At 52.0% G+C, this 14936-nt stretch overlaps 1 protein-coding gene across 4 annotated transcripts in view; it reads right to left on the bottom strand.

Annotated features, from left to right (window-relative positions):
* Positions 1 to 5387: 5387 nt before the first annotated feature.
* The window catches only part of ASTN2 (astrotactin 2), a 370770-nt gene continuing 361221 nt past the window's right edge, over positions 5388 to 14936 (bottom strand). For all 4 annotated transcript variants that reach the window (XM_085077209.1, XM_085077207.1, XM_085077208.1 and 1 more), the window contains 3 exons: positions 12928 to 13028; positions 12033 to 12216; positions 5388 to 6301 (listed from right to left, as the gene is read on the bottom strand). In XM_085077209.1, the coding sequence (XP_084933335.1) occupies positions 6064 to 6301; positions 12033 to 12216; positions 12928 to 13028 (523 nt within the window). In that variant the 3' untranslated portion in view covers positions 5388 to 6063. The remainder of the gene's footprint in view (positions 6302 to 12032; positions 12217 to 12927; positions 13029 to 14936) is intronic.

The raw sequence follows: 14936 nt of genomic DNA, 5'->3' as shown, positions 1-14936 counted from the left end.
CCAAAGGGCCAGGGTCTTCATTTTTTTTAAGCACAAGTGAGGCAATACTGTGTCAAAATAGTTCTAAAGGTCTTGACAATCTTTTGTCTGATTTCTCTCAGGCCTGGGGAGGATTGTCAGTGGTTAAAAACAGCTTCCATGAAATTACTATTTTTTTTCAGTTAAAAGGTTATTCACAACTTTTTGAGCGTTTTGCTTATGATGAATGAAGAACTAATCCAAACAGCAACATCATCCCTTCTAGCCACCCTCCCTCCTCTGCTTTTAAGTTGTTACATTTTATTTATTTATTTATGAATTTTATAATAGTTTATTTATTTATGAATCACTTCCCCAGTCATATAGCTTTTTTAAGAAGACTAAGAGCCCCAAACCTAAGCTCAGTGCTGCTCCCCTTTATCCTCATCCAGCCCACAGGGATGAACCAACTTATGCTTCAGGTCCATTGGCATTTTTGATGGAAGAGTTGAGACATGGGGATGGTTCTGGCTCAATGTCAAAACCCACTTCTGTCTTAGTGCACTCACCTTGTAACTTGTAATACAGACATATTCTTTTCCAAATGTCACCCTAATAACATGGGCTTTCCCAAGCCCTGGTGCTGCTGTGTTTCCATAAAGCTCCACACCACAGTGTCTTGGAGAGATGGCAGGGTGGACAGGTGCAGGGAAGGGAAAGGGAATTCCATTTATTGCACATTTAATTAATACTGCAATATTCAAACTTTCCACCCAAGTGCTTAAAGCCTCCCAACCCTCATAGCACCATAGGAAATGCCCGAGCTGAAGCACATCATAGTGATTCAAACCATTCCTTGAAGCTTTGGCAGCTCCTGGTGCCCAGGATCAAGAGCCCATGGCAGGTTTTTGTGCCTCCAGCCCCAGCCCAGAGCTGTGAGGGTCAGAGCTACCCAGGGCATGCCCCCTCAACACAGTGGCACTGTGAGCCATGCTCCTGGTTTAACATCACGACCACCAACACTCAGGAAGGCAGTCAGGCCATGTGTTCTCAGGAAACAAAACCAGAAACCTTTTCCTTTGTGCCTCACGGTGCACAGATCAATTCATGTCATGATGCTCAGCTTCTGGACAACTAATCCAGCTTTTGGACAGCTAATCCTGCCTCTGGCCCAGCAGGTACAACATGTGGTTTACATCCTCCCAGGGCAACAAGCCTACAGGCTATTGTGTCATCTGTGGCACCATGAGCACTGCCATGGATAAGCATTAGTGCCACTGCAAGGCTTTGGTACCCCCAGGAACCCCTGGGATGGTGAGGACCTGGGCTGCCCACACAGCACAGCCACTGGCACTCCCTTGGATTCTTCCCCAGCCTCAGCAGAGTCCCATCCAACCGAGGAAAAATTAAAATTAAAAAAAAAACAAAAGGAAAGAAAGAAAAGAGGAAAAGCAGAAACCAAACAAATAAATAAAGGAGCAAACGCAGCACTTGACTCCAGAGGCCTCTGCCGTGGGAAGAAGCTGTCCCAAAGTGGTGTGTCATCAGCAGCACAAAACCCAAACAATCGGCCCCTCTGTGCGCCGTGCCAGCTGCAGCCTGGCCGGGACCAGGGCAGGGGGAACAATGGCCGTGGGGACAATGGGGATTGTTCAGGCTCCTCCGGAGGGAACTGCCTCACACAGCCCTGGGAGGGGACCTGCAGCTGTCACCAGCTCGGAGCTGCCAGACAAGTGGCAGATTTGGGGTGCCCTCAGGAAGGGTGTGTGCCCAGTGGGACACTCATAGGATGCTGGAAGTGGCAGTGAATATGCTTGTTGAAAGCAGAGAAACCTTCTCCTGGTGCTGAGCTGGAGTTTATGGGGTGCTGGGGTGCATGGATGGGGGAAATAGGGCCAGGCTGTGCAGGATGCCGTGGCTGCTCTATCCATGCTGTTACCTGCACACATGCAGTGCAAAGACACATGGAGAAGGATTCTCCTTTTGACCTTAACTCATCCTGATGATGATGACTCCATGCAGGAGCCATTGAAACTGAGTTACCCTTCCCAGCCATGCCATCAGGAAAATTATTTCAGCTTTTCAAATGGATGTAGGTAGTTTATCTATTAAACCTGAATGATGGCATCTTTTTGCCCCTCTCCCCACTCGCTTTTAATGTTTCATCCACCCCTGGGTGCTCTCCCACCCAGGACTGCACCAGCCCTGGTCTGCCAAAGCCCAGGCAGTGGCACAGCAAAGTCAGAGGTTGGGCTGGCAAAAGGAACCAGCTCTTGGGGCTGCAGCAATTTGCTTTGGAGCAGGGATCCCTTTTCCCTGAGGGAGCCAGGGGAATGGCAGGGGTCTGTGTGTGCGTGTGTGTACACTATGGGGCACAGGTCCATCTGCCAGCATTGCTGGGCTATGACTACAACTGTTTATCTTGAAAGCCAGAGGGTTACATTCTCCAAAGTTTCCAGGGAGAAAATACAGACCCTTCCTTTCAGCTGTGTGCTGGAGGATGTGTAACCTCGACGAATTCCTCGGTTTTGTTTGGCTTGGGTGCACTATGCCGGGCAGCATCACCGGCCAAAGGCTCTCCTGGCTTTGATCTGGAAGCTAGGTGTGCTTCACGACAGGTTAATGGCCATCAAACCCCACAGCCCAGAGTCTAGACTCTTCCACCTGCTCTGTACATATTAGCACAGGCTCACACACAACTCACTCTGTCCGTGTACCCAAACGAACAGCCAGTCTCACCATGGATGCAAAGCAAAGCTCCTCAGCAGCCTTCCAAAGTAAGCAAACTAAGCCTCTGCAATGGACACAGCTGCAGTGTGGATACAGGGGACAACCAGCCTGTCCCTGTGCTGCTCCTGCTGTGTTCCCAGTCAGGGCTACCAGAGGTGAAGGTCTCCTTTCCATCACCATCTGCAATAAAACATCACTGTGCTGCAGCTCTGTCCCTTCCCCGGAGCTTTTTGCATCCCAGGTGCGAAAAACACCACTGTGGGGGAGCTCTCAGTGTCAGAGTGAGGAAAACCATGCTGAGGGGCAGCCAGCCAGCTGCCTTGTATTTTGGCTGGCATCTCCTGTCCCTAACACCTAGCACCACACTCACAATGGATATTCCTAATCCCAGGGGCAGCATTATCCCTGTCACACCTCTAGTCCAGTCAGTGACAGAGAACACAGGCAGTTTGTCCCTCAGGTTGGTCAACACTGGTTCTCTCCTGCAGCGAGACCACAGAGCTGCTCCCCATCGCCGTGTGCTGCATGGGGCTTCCAAGAGAAATGAATCATCCCCGAGCCAAGCAAACAAAAACAAAATAAAACTCTGTGTTTATAAAGTACAGGGAAAGGCACAGCTGCAAGCCAGAGCTTTGAGAAAACAAGACAGCTTCAAAGCACCTGGAGCTGCACCCGGTGAGCAGCAGGGACAGCATGGACCAGCCAAGCTCCCTGAGGCTGCTGCTGGTCCTGGCAGCCTTGGCCTGTGCTTTGTCCTGCTGAGTGTCCAGGGGAATCTGTCCTACAGGCAATGGGGCCACTGTGTGCTCTGCAGGTGCCAGGAAGGGATGATCATGGAGGAATAGAGTCATGGAACATCCTGAGATGGAGGGAATCACCAGGATCACCCAGCCCAGCTCCTGTCCCTGCACAGACACCCCAGCAATCCCACCCTGTGCACCCCTGGCAGCATTGTCCAAATGCTCCTGGAGCTCTGGCAGCCTCAGGCTGTGCCCATTCCCTGGGGAGCCTGGGCAGTGCCCAGCAGCCTCTGGGGGAAGAACCTTTCCTGATCTCCAGCCTGACCCTGCTCTGACACATATTCATGCCATTCCCTCAGGAATTGTCACTGGTCACCAGAGCGCAGAGGTCAGTGCCTGCACCTCCACTGGCCCTTGTGAGGAAGCTGCAAAATATCATATCATGTCCTCTCACTCTCCTCTTCTCCAGGTTAAACAAACCAAGTGACCTCAGCTGCTCCTCATATGGCTTCTGCCCTTCTTCACCATCTTCATGTCCCTCTGTTGGACATTCTCCAGTGGCTTTCGATCCTTCTTACATAGTGGCACTCAAAACTGCACATCAGTCCCAGTCACTGCATCTCCAAAGAGACATTTGGGGGTTTTTCACCCCCCTGAAGTGCTCACACTGTGTCCTGGCAGCACATGATATGGGCAGCTCAATCTGACACCAGTCTGGGCACTGGCTGGGCATCACCATGGTGGCATTCCAAGGCTTTCGCTATTTTGTGGCAGCTCCAGCCAGGCAAATGCAAAGTCTTCATTTGAATGCAACAAATCCTGGTCATCTCCTTCATCCTCACCACCAAACTCCATGGCCACCACTCACCCCCAAAGGGCAAAGGGATGGTGAAGATGCAGCAGCAGGGCTGGGCACTCAGATTTTCATACATGGTGGTGTCATAGTCCCTCCTTGCTCTTCGTGTCCAGTGTGGTACGAGACACAGTGACACAGAGGCCATAGCCCAGAGCCCTCAGCATCACTCTCCTCTCTCTCTTCATCACAAAAAGGGATTTAGCTTAAAAATTAAGACCTCAGGCAACCTGCAGTGTTTGGATCGTATCTCACAGGCTGCAATGTCACAGCAAAATTTTTTTGTGAACTCCAGCAGGATTCTGACCAGGTACTGGAGTCCTTCCCAATGAACATCAATGTGGCTCAAATGAAAATCATAACCAAAGAGGTGGGAAAAAAGAGCAACTTGGAAAGAACAATCAGAATTATCTGAGTGGGTGCAAATCAGGCAAATCGGTTTAGCTCAAGAGGAAAAAGGTCTCTGGCTGAACTTCCTCCACATCAAATCCTGCACCTTTGTTTGGTTTCAAAACATTTTTGTTTTGCAACTCACCTCCTGTTTGTTTCCTTTAATGTTAAAGGGTTAACTAACCTGAAAAACTAAACAAAACTATTTGCTTTGGGATGACTAAACCGATTCATTCAACCCACACTCTTGCCTCTCCAGGTTCGTTGTTTTGCTTTAAAAAGGAAAAAGCAACAGCTTTGAGCTGATCTGATTCTTGTATTTTTTCCCCTCTCACCCTCCCTCACTTTTTGGTTTGGCTACCAGGCTGAGAAATCCATTACCCACAGGGAGCCCGAGCCAGCCTAACCCACATCTGACAGTAAAAGAAACCAGATTCTCCATGTCTTTTTGGCCCCTGGCTTTCTTCTTGGGCTTTCCCACACACTTCCAGCTCCCAGTGGGACCAGTGGCTATGCTGGGTGTTGAGGAGGGAGAGGAGCCTGTGCAAAAGGCTGCACTTTTCCCTCCATTCCATTCATCCAGCTCTTGGGATGCCTCATCCCAGCCACATCCCAGGACTGCCATGAGCAATATCCTCCCCAGAAACTAAAACCCCACGAACGCCCAAGCAGAGGTGAGGCTGCGTCAGGAAGAAACACCACAGAGGCAGCGAAGATGGACTTAATATGAACCTTTAATGCACAGAACAAGCTGCCGGGAGCCTTGCGAACGAAGGCTGCGCACGGAGCCACCCCGTCCACCCGGAGTGGTACAAAACCCAGCTTGCCTGCAGCATCCCAGACACCCGCCTGGCTTCCCCCTCCGGGACCCTCGCTGGCAGCGCGGTGTCACCGGCCACCCGCGCCACCTCTCCTGGCATCCTCGGCCACCACGGCCCCTCGGCCCACAGCTCCTGCCCCGTGGCAGGGCAGGCAGGGAGGGGGTCACCCTGTGCCCAGCAGCTCCCCTCTGCCTGGCCCTGGCCTCGAGTGGGTATCTCCTCCTCCCAGGGTTTTGGAGCGTGTAGTCCAGGAAACTCAGTAAGAAAAGATTAAAAAGGAGAGGCTTTTATGCTGAGTCAAATTAGGTAATTTCTTTTTTGTTTTTTTTTCTTCTTCACTCTTGAAAAATTAAAAAAAAAAAAAAAGAAAAGGAAAAGAAATTAAAATCCAACTTGCTCATTTCCTGTTTCTCTGCCATCTGTGTGAGAAAGTCCTGTTTGGCCTCGCTGTCCCATTCCACCCCCTCTGAACATCACCCGACCCCAAACCCCACCAGCCACTCAGCACATCACGAGTCCTCGACTCCTCGGGGTCCCTTTGCCTCCCACAGCTCCAGGCCCGCTCCTTCCCTCACCGCCCCTTGGACTCCCCGTAGGTGTTGCGCAGCATGGAGACCATCTTCTCCTCGCAGGTGACTTTGGTGTCCTTTAGGATGCTGTACCAGACCATGCCGGGCGGCCGGACCTCCTCGCTGCGGCAGAACAGGTAGGGCATGGTCTCGGTGCGGCTCTGGATGTAGGCACTGCGCAGCAGCGTGGAGCAGTGGCTGCTGACCTTCTCCAGCCTCCTCAGGATCAGGTGAGCCTTCCTGGAGTGGACACAGATGGGAACAGGGCAAGGCAGAACACAGAGCAGGAGTCAGGGCTTCTGCATTCTGCCACCAGCTCTGTCTCGTGACAAGACTGGATGAGACCCATTGCCTAAGACATTGTCTTTCCTGTTTCAAGCGGAGAGAAGCTCTCTTCTTCCCAAAGTTCTGGTTCTATCTACCATTTTGCAGCAGCAGGAACTCAGGTCTGACCCACTGGACCAGCTTGTGTGCACCTGGCTAGATTGTCACCACCACCACCACATGATCCTGGTCAGCTCCAGCACCTGTGCTGCCCCTAACTGGCACCCTGGTGAGACCCCCAGCACCTTCCTGCTCCTGACTGATGAGCCCAGCCCTCCCTTTCCCAATTTCCCAAGTCTGCAGGAGGCAGACGGTCCAAAAGGACTGACACTAGCAGAGTGAGAAAAAAAAGCACAACATATTAAGACAAAACAAAATAAACCCGTAAGAAACCAAGAATCCCCTTGTGGGAGTCTGCAAAGTGCTAAATCAAACAAAGGGAGGGAAGAGGGTTTACTTCAGTGGTCTGAAAGTCTCAAGATCACAGATTATTTCCTCTCCCTCTGGTGCCACAGGAAAGCTCTGGATTCGGGAGTTGGGGATTTCACAGCTCCTGCAGGAATGTAAATTCCCGATAATGATATGTCAGGGGCAGCACTGTCAGTCAGCAAGGCATAAACATGGGGATTATTTGATTATGAAAGCTGAGTGGTGTTGCAGCTCAGGCTGTGAGCTCCCAGCCCAGGGGGAGCGTCGGGAGCCTGATGTCCGGGGATGGGACGCCAGGAAGGGCTGGTCAGGGTCACCTCAGCGCCAGAGCAGAGGGCAGAGACAGCAGCAGGGGGTGAGAGGGCATTCTGGCATCCCCAGCCAGCTCAGACCTCTCCCTCTGGAGCGGAAGAGTGGATGAAAGGCTGTAGGAAACCACTGCTCCTCCAGGGCTGCACGTGGAAAACTGTCCCACACCTCCCAGGGGTGATGTGCTCTGGGTCAGCTTTGAGGGCAAAGGAAGAGCAAAGGAAGTTGGCCCTTCTTGGACAACACTCCATGATAGCCATTTTTGGATTTAATCCACGAAGACAAGCCAGACTGGGCAATCTGAGCCTCTCTGGCAATCTAAGCCTCATTAGCTACACACACATCTATAATAATGATGTCACGGGCTGAGCTGTGCCCAGCTCTGACACAACACCTCTGCTCTCCGCAGCAGCCACCTGACCTTCTACAGCATCTGGTGCTCCCACCACACACCAAGGGCTGACACACTGCCAGGAACAGGTCCTGTGCTGCTGGATGTGTGCTCTTGGAGTTACAAATTCCATGATGGCATTAGGTGCTTTCGGTGAAGACTGATTGATTAAAGCTCAGCACAGCAGCAAGCCAAAGTCTGTAGCGACTGTCACTACTGTTGCCAAACTCCAACAAATCATAGTCACTGTAGCTGGAAGGGACCAAAAGTCATCACCTGTGCCACTTCCTGCTGGGATCGACCTGCCTGGATGAATTTCTGTCTGATGTGTTCCTAGAGCCAGGAGCTGGTGATTCTTCCAGTGCTGTCCCATCCCAATGCTGGGAGTTTGTTTCTTAACATCTGCACTGATTCTCCCCTTCAGGGAAGGCTGAACAAGAACAGTGCCCACATCAGCTCATGGGATGGACTTTTATGTGAGCTGGCCATGCTCAGAAGGAGATCACTCTGCCAGAACACCCTTACAAAGGACAACTCTCATCTCTCTAAGGCCACAGCTCCATGATTTATTGTAAAGCAGCTCCAAAAGGGGGTATTGGCCCTTTCCCAGCCCTTTACCACGTGCTTGTGCTGGTGTCTACCTGAACTCTGTGCCAACATGGGGAAGTTGTTATTCAAAGGCCAAACAAGCAACCATTGGATTTTTCCCCCCAAATTGGTTACTATTCCAGCTCACCACAAGGCCTCTCCCAGCCACAGCCAGAGGGGAGCAATGAGGAGTGGCCACGACCACTGGAGGCAAAGCCCCGTGGTGGGCAACCAACATTACAAGGAATGGATGTCTCAGCTGGCCAGTGGCTGTCTGCTGGCCTTCCTCTGCCATTCCTCTGTTCCCTTCTCACCACTTCCCCTGTCCTACCCTCCACAGCTTTCCTCACCCATCTCTCACTCTTCTCCCACACAACCTTTGCCTCCAGCTCCCCGGTCATCTCTACCCTCCTGTTTTCATTACTTGCTCCACCACGCTTTAATGATCTCCTGGATATTGCTAGAACTCACCCTGACATCCTTGCCTCCTGATACATAGTCAGGTCTCTGGCCCAGGCAAATATTCCTATGTGTGAGAAGCAGCCCAAGGATGGCATAAAGGGGTCAAACCACCCCAACCTGCTGATGTCTGCTCTGCCAGAGGCTGTGCTGTTCCTGGAGCTGTCTCCACACACCTGCTGCATCCACAGCTCTCCTGGTGCAGCCAGCCCCAGGGCAACCCCATGTTTAAGGATAGGATGTGGCACATGATGGGTTGGCCCCATGAGAATACTGAAAACACACTGAAGTTTGGTCACAGAGGAGACAGGGTGACGAGGGAGAGGGAATCAGGCCCCTCACTTTTGATGTCCAGTGCCAAAGCTCCAGTTTTGATGGGTTTCACCGCTTTGAGTCATTTATTTTAGCAGGGTAATGAAGTCATGTGTAAATGTTACATTTAGCTTTCGGCTGACAGCTGTTCCCTCTTAAAAAAAAATAAGGAGGAAGAGAGACAGAGAGGGTGAGGGGAGGGGTGAGAAAGAGAGAGAGGCTTTCTGGTGGAGACTGGGTAATAAATTACAGGAGCAGTTCTTGGGCTGCCAATTTAACACCATAAATCAAGCCCTGGGTATTACCCAAGTGCTCCCTATGGAGGGCTGTCGGGTCAGAACGACCACCTTTTCAAATACTGGAAATGAAATCTTCCTAAATGCTGACCAACCTCATCCCCGCCAGAAATGGCAATTTATTGCCTTATTTAAGGGCAGGAATTGGGAGGGGATGGCAGGAGAGTGAGAGGGGAGTCACTCTCCTGGATGCCTGTGGCCAGACCCCAAGCTCTCAGTCCCCAAAGGGATGAAGTGACCCCCTTCCCCCTCACCCCACAGCCCAGATGGGGTGTGCCCATATTGGTGTGGGCCAGCAGTGCCACATGCCCACCACAGGAGCCAGAGACTGGTTCTGGACTCCACTTAGGTGGTGGATTTAGAGGTCACAGCACAGTCACAAATGATGAAGAGGGGGATTTAAAAATAGTGACAGCTCTAAGCAGCCACTTCCCTCTGCGGTGCCTCGTGGGGGTGAGGAAAGGGAGGGGATGGGTGTTTGCTGCCAGGGCACTTTCCAAGGGCTCCTGCATGAAGCAGGAGGGGAGTGCAGTGTGGTGACAGCACAGGGGACAGGGCACTGAGGTCCCTGCTGCCAGACTTAGCTCTGCAAGGAAATGTCCAAGAGTAGGAGCCTCCTGTTGTGCCCAGTGCCAGGGGTGCTCCTGTGGATATTTGTCCCCCAGCTGCACAGGGGACAGCGATCACTCACCTTGAGGGCTGATGTGGGATGAAAACACATCCAGAGCCTGCCAAACCCTGCCCTGCCTCACCTCGGAGGGAGGGACTGAAAGAGAGCAAAGCAGCTTGAAGGAGCCAATAAAAAGTGATACCTGGGCTGGAAGGAAGGATGAGATTCCTGGGACTGGAGGGAGAGGGTGTCTGCCTGGCTGCTCTGTTCCCATATGAGACGATTTTGTCATCAATTCAGATTTTTCCACTCTACCGAGAACTGACCTGGGTCTTTCAGACCCTCGTGTGGGAGGACAATGAGTCCAGGACTTGATGGCCTCTTATCACAGCCTCCCATCAGAACATTACATTCCCCCTTGCACTAGAAGTCAGCTGCTCTGGAGATGCACTTCTTGTCCCTTGGCCAGCCCGGCTGCCTGCCTGGGTGACTGGCTGGAGCAGGGGACAGGTTGTGAGCCCTGGGTTGATGCCACCTACTGACCCCAGTGCTGCTGGTAGTCACAAGTAAGGGCACGGAAAGATTTTAACTTAATTATTTGTTCCTGCCTCCTCCTAAAAGCCAGACCCTGCTTGCAGTGGTCATAAGAATCATCCTGAAAACACTGTAAGGGAAAATAATAGTGAAATCTCCCCATGGCTGTGTCAGGAATAACACTGGCTGCAGGGATCCAGAGGTCTGGATGCACAGTAGCATTAAACCTTCACTGGTTTAGACAGACTCTTCTGTCTTGTTGGAACAAATTAACTGTGTGAGATTCACTCAATGTCTGTGAGAGGAATGGGGGGAGCAGGAAAGGGGCTGTGGTTGCTAGAGGAGACGAGCAGGATGAGGCAAGCCAGGTGCTGAGATGCTGCTGACCACGGAAAGTCCTGGTTTAGGGCCACCTATGAGCTAAGTTTTTAATGTCTCCTTAATGTAAACGGTCTGGTTGGGACATCTGGCTGTCAGTGTGTCTTCTTGCCAGCAGCTGTTTGCAGTAACCTGTGGCTTTCATGGAAACTGGGCTCACGAGGACCTCAGTGTGATGTATTTATTACACAGAGGCAATCGACTCCCCTCTTGTCGCTCCGTTTTATGAGCGAACATTTACTGTGAAGCCGAGGCTCATCTGATAAACATTTCAAGGTACAAAAAATGAATGTCCCCCTGGGAAGGAGAACAGTCTGTCAATTAAAATCCTCTTACGAGATGGCCTCCCTTGGCAAAAAAAGAATCCTTGCTGCCTCCTGCTATGTCAGTGCCTCTGCTGCTGTCCAAGCTCGCTGAGAAGCCAGGCTGGATGGCAAGTCTTTGCTCTTGTCACGAGCCTGGCACTGGCTGCCTTGGCTTTTAGACATTCATCCCCTTGGCTGCAAGTCACACATTTCTCAAGTACAGAATGGGGCAGAGGAGGGCTAAGGAGCTCCCCTGGCTCGGTGAGGACAACAGACAGCAGCCAAATCCACCACGAGCTCCAGATGTAGCTGGGTCCTGAGTATGGCAGTTTGAATGTCACCCTGCTGTCCCATGGCTTGCTGCAGGTATCAGGTTATAAAGCATCCTTCAGTGGGTTGGATCTCAAGTAACAGGGAAATAAGGATGTGTAAGGAGAGGCTGATGGTTCCCAGGGATTCAGAGAAAAAGGAACAATTGCAAAGGACAAACAAGCCTGCAGTGTCATCAAAGGAGAAGGAAGGCAGTGGGAAGGATGAGAATGGCTCTGTGCCAGAGGCCAATGAACTACCAAAGAAACTATGACCAAGGGCATCTCTGGAGGAGGACAAGCCCCAGGCCAGCTTGGATTTATGTCCAGGAGAGATGTAAACGGTGGTAAACTGTCATCCTGGTACTACAGAGAGATCCTCAGCCAAGCAAGTAGGAGCAGGGGGAGAAGGAAAAGCTTTTCCAGGCTGAAATTACACTTTGTCTCCCTCCCCTCAGTGCTTCCAAGCTCCCAGTTCATTCAAAGCATCACCCACTTGGTCCAGGCTGGGTGATACCAACATTCATCCAAAGACCACCCAGCTGCCAGGTGTCCCACCAGCATCATCCCAGGACCAAGCAGGACCTGGTGGTCTAGGGGATGCAGGACAACTTGGGAACACCAAAAGGGGACTTCTCTTAGCTACAAAGAGAAGATGGGTATCACATCCACAGCAGAGGGGTGCTCTGGGCACAGGGCAGGGCAGCACCCAGGGAAGGGACAGATACCTGGGCCCCAGCTCGTCCTCACTGCGCCAGACGAAGTCTCCAAACTTCTCGTAGTGGGAGTTGTAGTGGTGCTGGACTCGGAAAAGCATGGAAGCAGAGACCTCCATGAGGGTGTTGTAGGCTGTCTGCTGCTCCTTCCCGCTCGTGTAGCCATTGTAGAGGTTGTAGATTTTGTCAGCTATCTCTGGAAAGGATCAGGGCATGGGATTAATGCACAAAACTGCATCTCTTTCCTTCCCCTTATTCCCCTGTTTGCTGTTTTTACCTGGGAATGCTTATCTTACTGAACGTGGAACTAAGCACTACCCAAAACTTTCTTCTGTGTGATTTTTGCAATGGAAAGCAAGCAAGAAAGAGAACAGGTAACATGATGGTCACTTAGAGGAATCCTTTTAAACTTGAAGGCAGCCAAGAGCTCTGGGCTGGGTGTAGGAACAAGTGGGATCAGTTTCAAAACTGGACAATGCAAATGTGCAAAAGTAGCTGGGCTTTTATCAACATTTCTATTTCTAAACTGATCCAGCTGCCCCCAGCTGCCTTTCAAACACCCAGAGCCAGTGGTGCCCTGCATGGCCCAGCCAGGGCCAGGTTGGTGAGAAGGGATTGCTCTTTTTCCAGGGGACTTGGGTCAGACACACAGCACAGCTCCCACAGCTGGGCACAGGAAGGATGTCTGTGTGGCATCACAGAGCCACCAACTGCCCAGCCAAGGAGACTCCTTCAATTTGTCACCCCTCCCAGCTGGACATCCCTGTGCCCGTGGGTGAATTTACAGGAGCCTTCCCACTGGGAGAGAAGGGCCTGGGCAGGTTTATGGGAGCACAGTGAAGAGAGGAAAATCAAAATTAGCAGGAAATGTCTCCTGGCATGGAACACGAGGCGCCTGAACACTGACCTTCTGCCTTGCTGTCATCTACCAGCGGGCAGGCTGTCCTCAGGGTGACTGTGCTCAGCTCTGAGTGCCTCCCTCGTGTATCCACTGCATACAGGGTAAATCTGGAAGGCAAGAAGCAAAAGGAAAACAGTGTCTTGATCCCTCAGTCCCATACCACCGGGTTGTTATGGGAACCAGCCTTCAGAAGAGAAAGGGAAAATGTGGTCCAGGCACTATCAGTAAGTTCTGGCATCTCAAGGAGAGGTGAGATGTTCTCTTGGAACAGAGGAGAACCTGGGGACAGGAGTCAGGACTGAGGGGACAGGCCACTTCAACCCTTTGTGGAATATCCAGGGCTCCATTTCCTCTCCTCCATCCCAGGGACCCCCCTGGGGCTGCACCCTGGATCCTCCCAGCTGCAGAGGGACGCAAACACCTCAGGGTTGCTCTGCCATGCACTGGTGTGCCCATTACAACACGGTGGTGTTTGTGAGCTGGGCTCCCCTCTGGCCCTTCTGGGAGCAGAGCAGTAATTCTTGCTGTAAGTGGGCTCTGTGCTGACAAGTGACAGCTCGTACTCATCCTGTGAACGGCCCTTGAGTTGTTTGCTCCCTCATTTCCTCACAAGGGTGGGGTTGGTAAAAGGGTGGGAATGATAATTTCACACTTGAAGCTAATGGAGAGCATCTGACAGTAAAATATGGCTTTTGTGCTGGACTGAGCATTGAATAAACAGCCTGTGGCTGCATGGAATGTCCTGGGATGCTGAGCTCGGAGTCCTGGTCAGAGCATCAAAGCTCCAAAATGAGAATGCTTCTTCGCAGCAGGGGTGACAATCTTCTGTCCACTCTCCCAAAGGCCACCAGTTCATATTTATTCACCCCGAGCCGGGCATGGCAACTCAAGCTGGCTTTGACAAAGTGCAGGGGCTGGTTTGAACCCCTCGGAGGTCTGAGATGCCTGGTGGTGTGGTGGTGGGTTACCCTGCCTGAGAAATAACACACCACCCCTCCTTAGCCTGAGGTAAAACCGAGCAGCTCTTGCAAGTGAGTGCAAGGAGTACCATAAAAGCAGCTGAAGCTTAAATGGGATTGAGACCCTGAGGTATGTTTATTTAAGGAATGGTCCTAAGTCCTTAGCATCCTTGGGGAGGGGACAGAAGCAATGCCTCCCTTTTCCTCACCCCACACACGAGCACTGCCAGCCTCTCTCTCCTCCCTGCAGGCCCTGCACATCCCACATGTGGCTGATAAGAGCTGACATTTGCACGGTAGCAATTCCCAGCACAGGACAGATTCCCTCCGAGCAATTAGCATTAGCTCCCTAACAATGCTGGCTGTCTGAAAGGATGCCAGCAGCCTGCCAAGGAGCCCACTTGTATGCAGGGACAACTCCCATTTCCACAGAGCTGGGGCACACAGGGGATGCACACACTCTGCTCGCCCAAGGAGATGCTATTTAATCCTTTTGGCATGACATCATTTTCCTGAATTTACCAGGAGCGTTGCTCAGTGTGAGAGCATCTCGGGAAGGACACCCACCCTGTGCCACTTCACAAGCACCACACACAGGCTGCTCTCACCGAGGAACAGACAGGGCAATAGGGCAGCACTGCATTCCGTGCAGGAGTCTGACTGCAGGGCTTTGCATCCCATCCCAAAGGTGCCACCGTCCCTCTGCCTCCCTCCAGCAGGGGCACCCAGTGTTGGGCAGGGGGACTCCAGCCCCAGGAGATGAGGAGCTGCAGAGGGAGAACTGGGCAGAGACCCCAGGGGTCCTGCTGCCCACCCAGTGCAGGGCTCTTCTGGCTCATCAGCAGAAGCACAACAAGCAGTGAGAGGGCTTAACACCAGCAACTGCTGGGAGCTGCTCTCCATCCCCATCCTGGGGTCACCTGCCGAGCCACGGTGGCTGTGCTGTTGTGTTTTCTTTTGTAAAAGGGTGAGCAGAGCTAATGTGTAACCTCTGCTCTGCCTGCAGCAGCTCAGGCTGGCTCCATTAGCTCTGAGGCAATCAGTGCCAGAGCACTT

Source organism: Lichenostomus cassidix, chromosome 17 (genome assembly GCF_008360975.1).
Source record: "Lichenostomus cassidix isolate B80296 chromosome 17, HeHo_3.0, whole genome shotgun sequence".
Taxonomy (NCBI): domain Eukaryota; kingdom Metazoa; phylum Chordata; class Aves; order Passeriformes; family Meliphagidae; genus Lichenostomus; species Lichenostomus cassidix.
The sequence above is the reverse complement of the archived record's forward strand: the minus strand, read 5'-3'. Positions and strand labels throughout refer to the sequence as shown.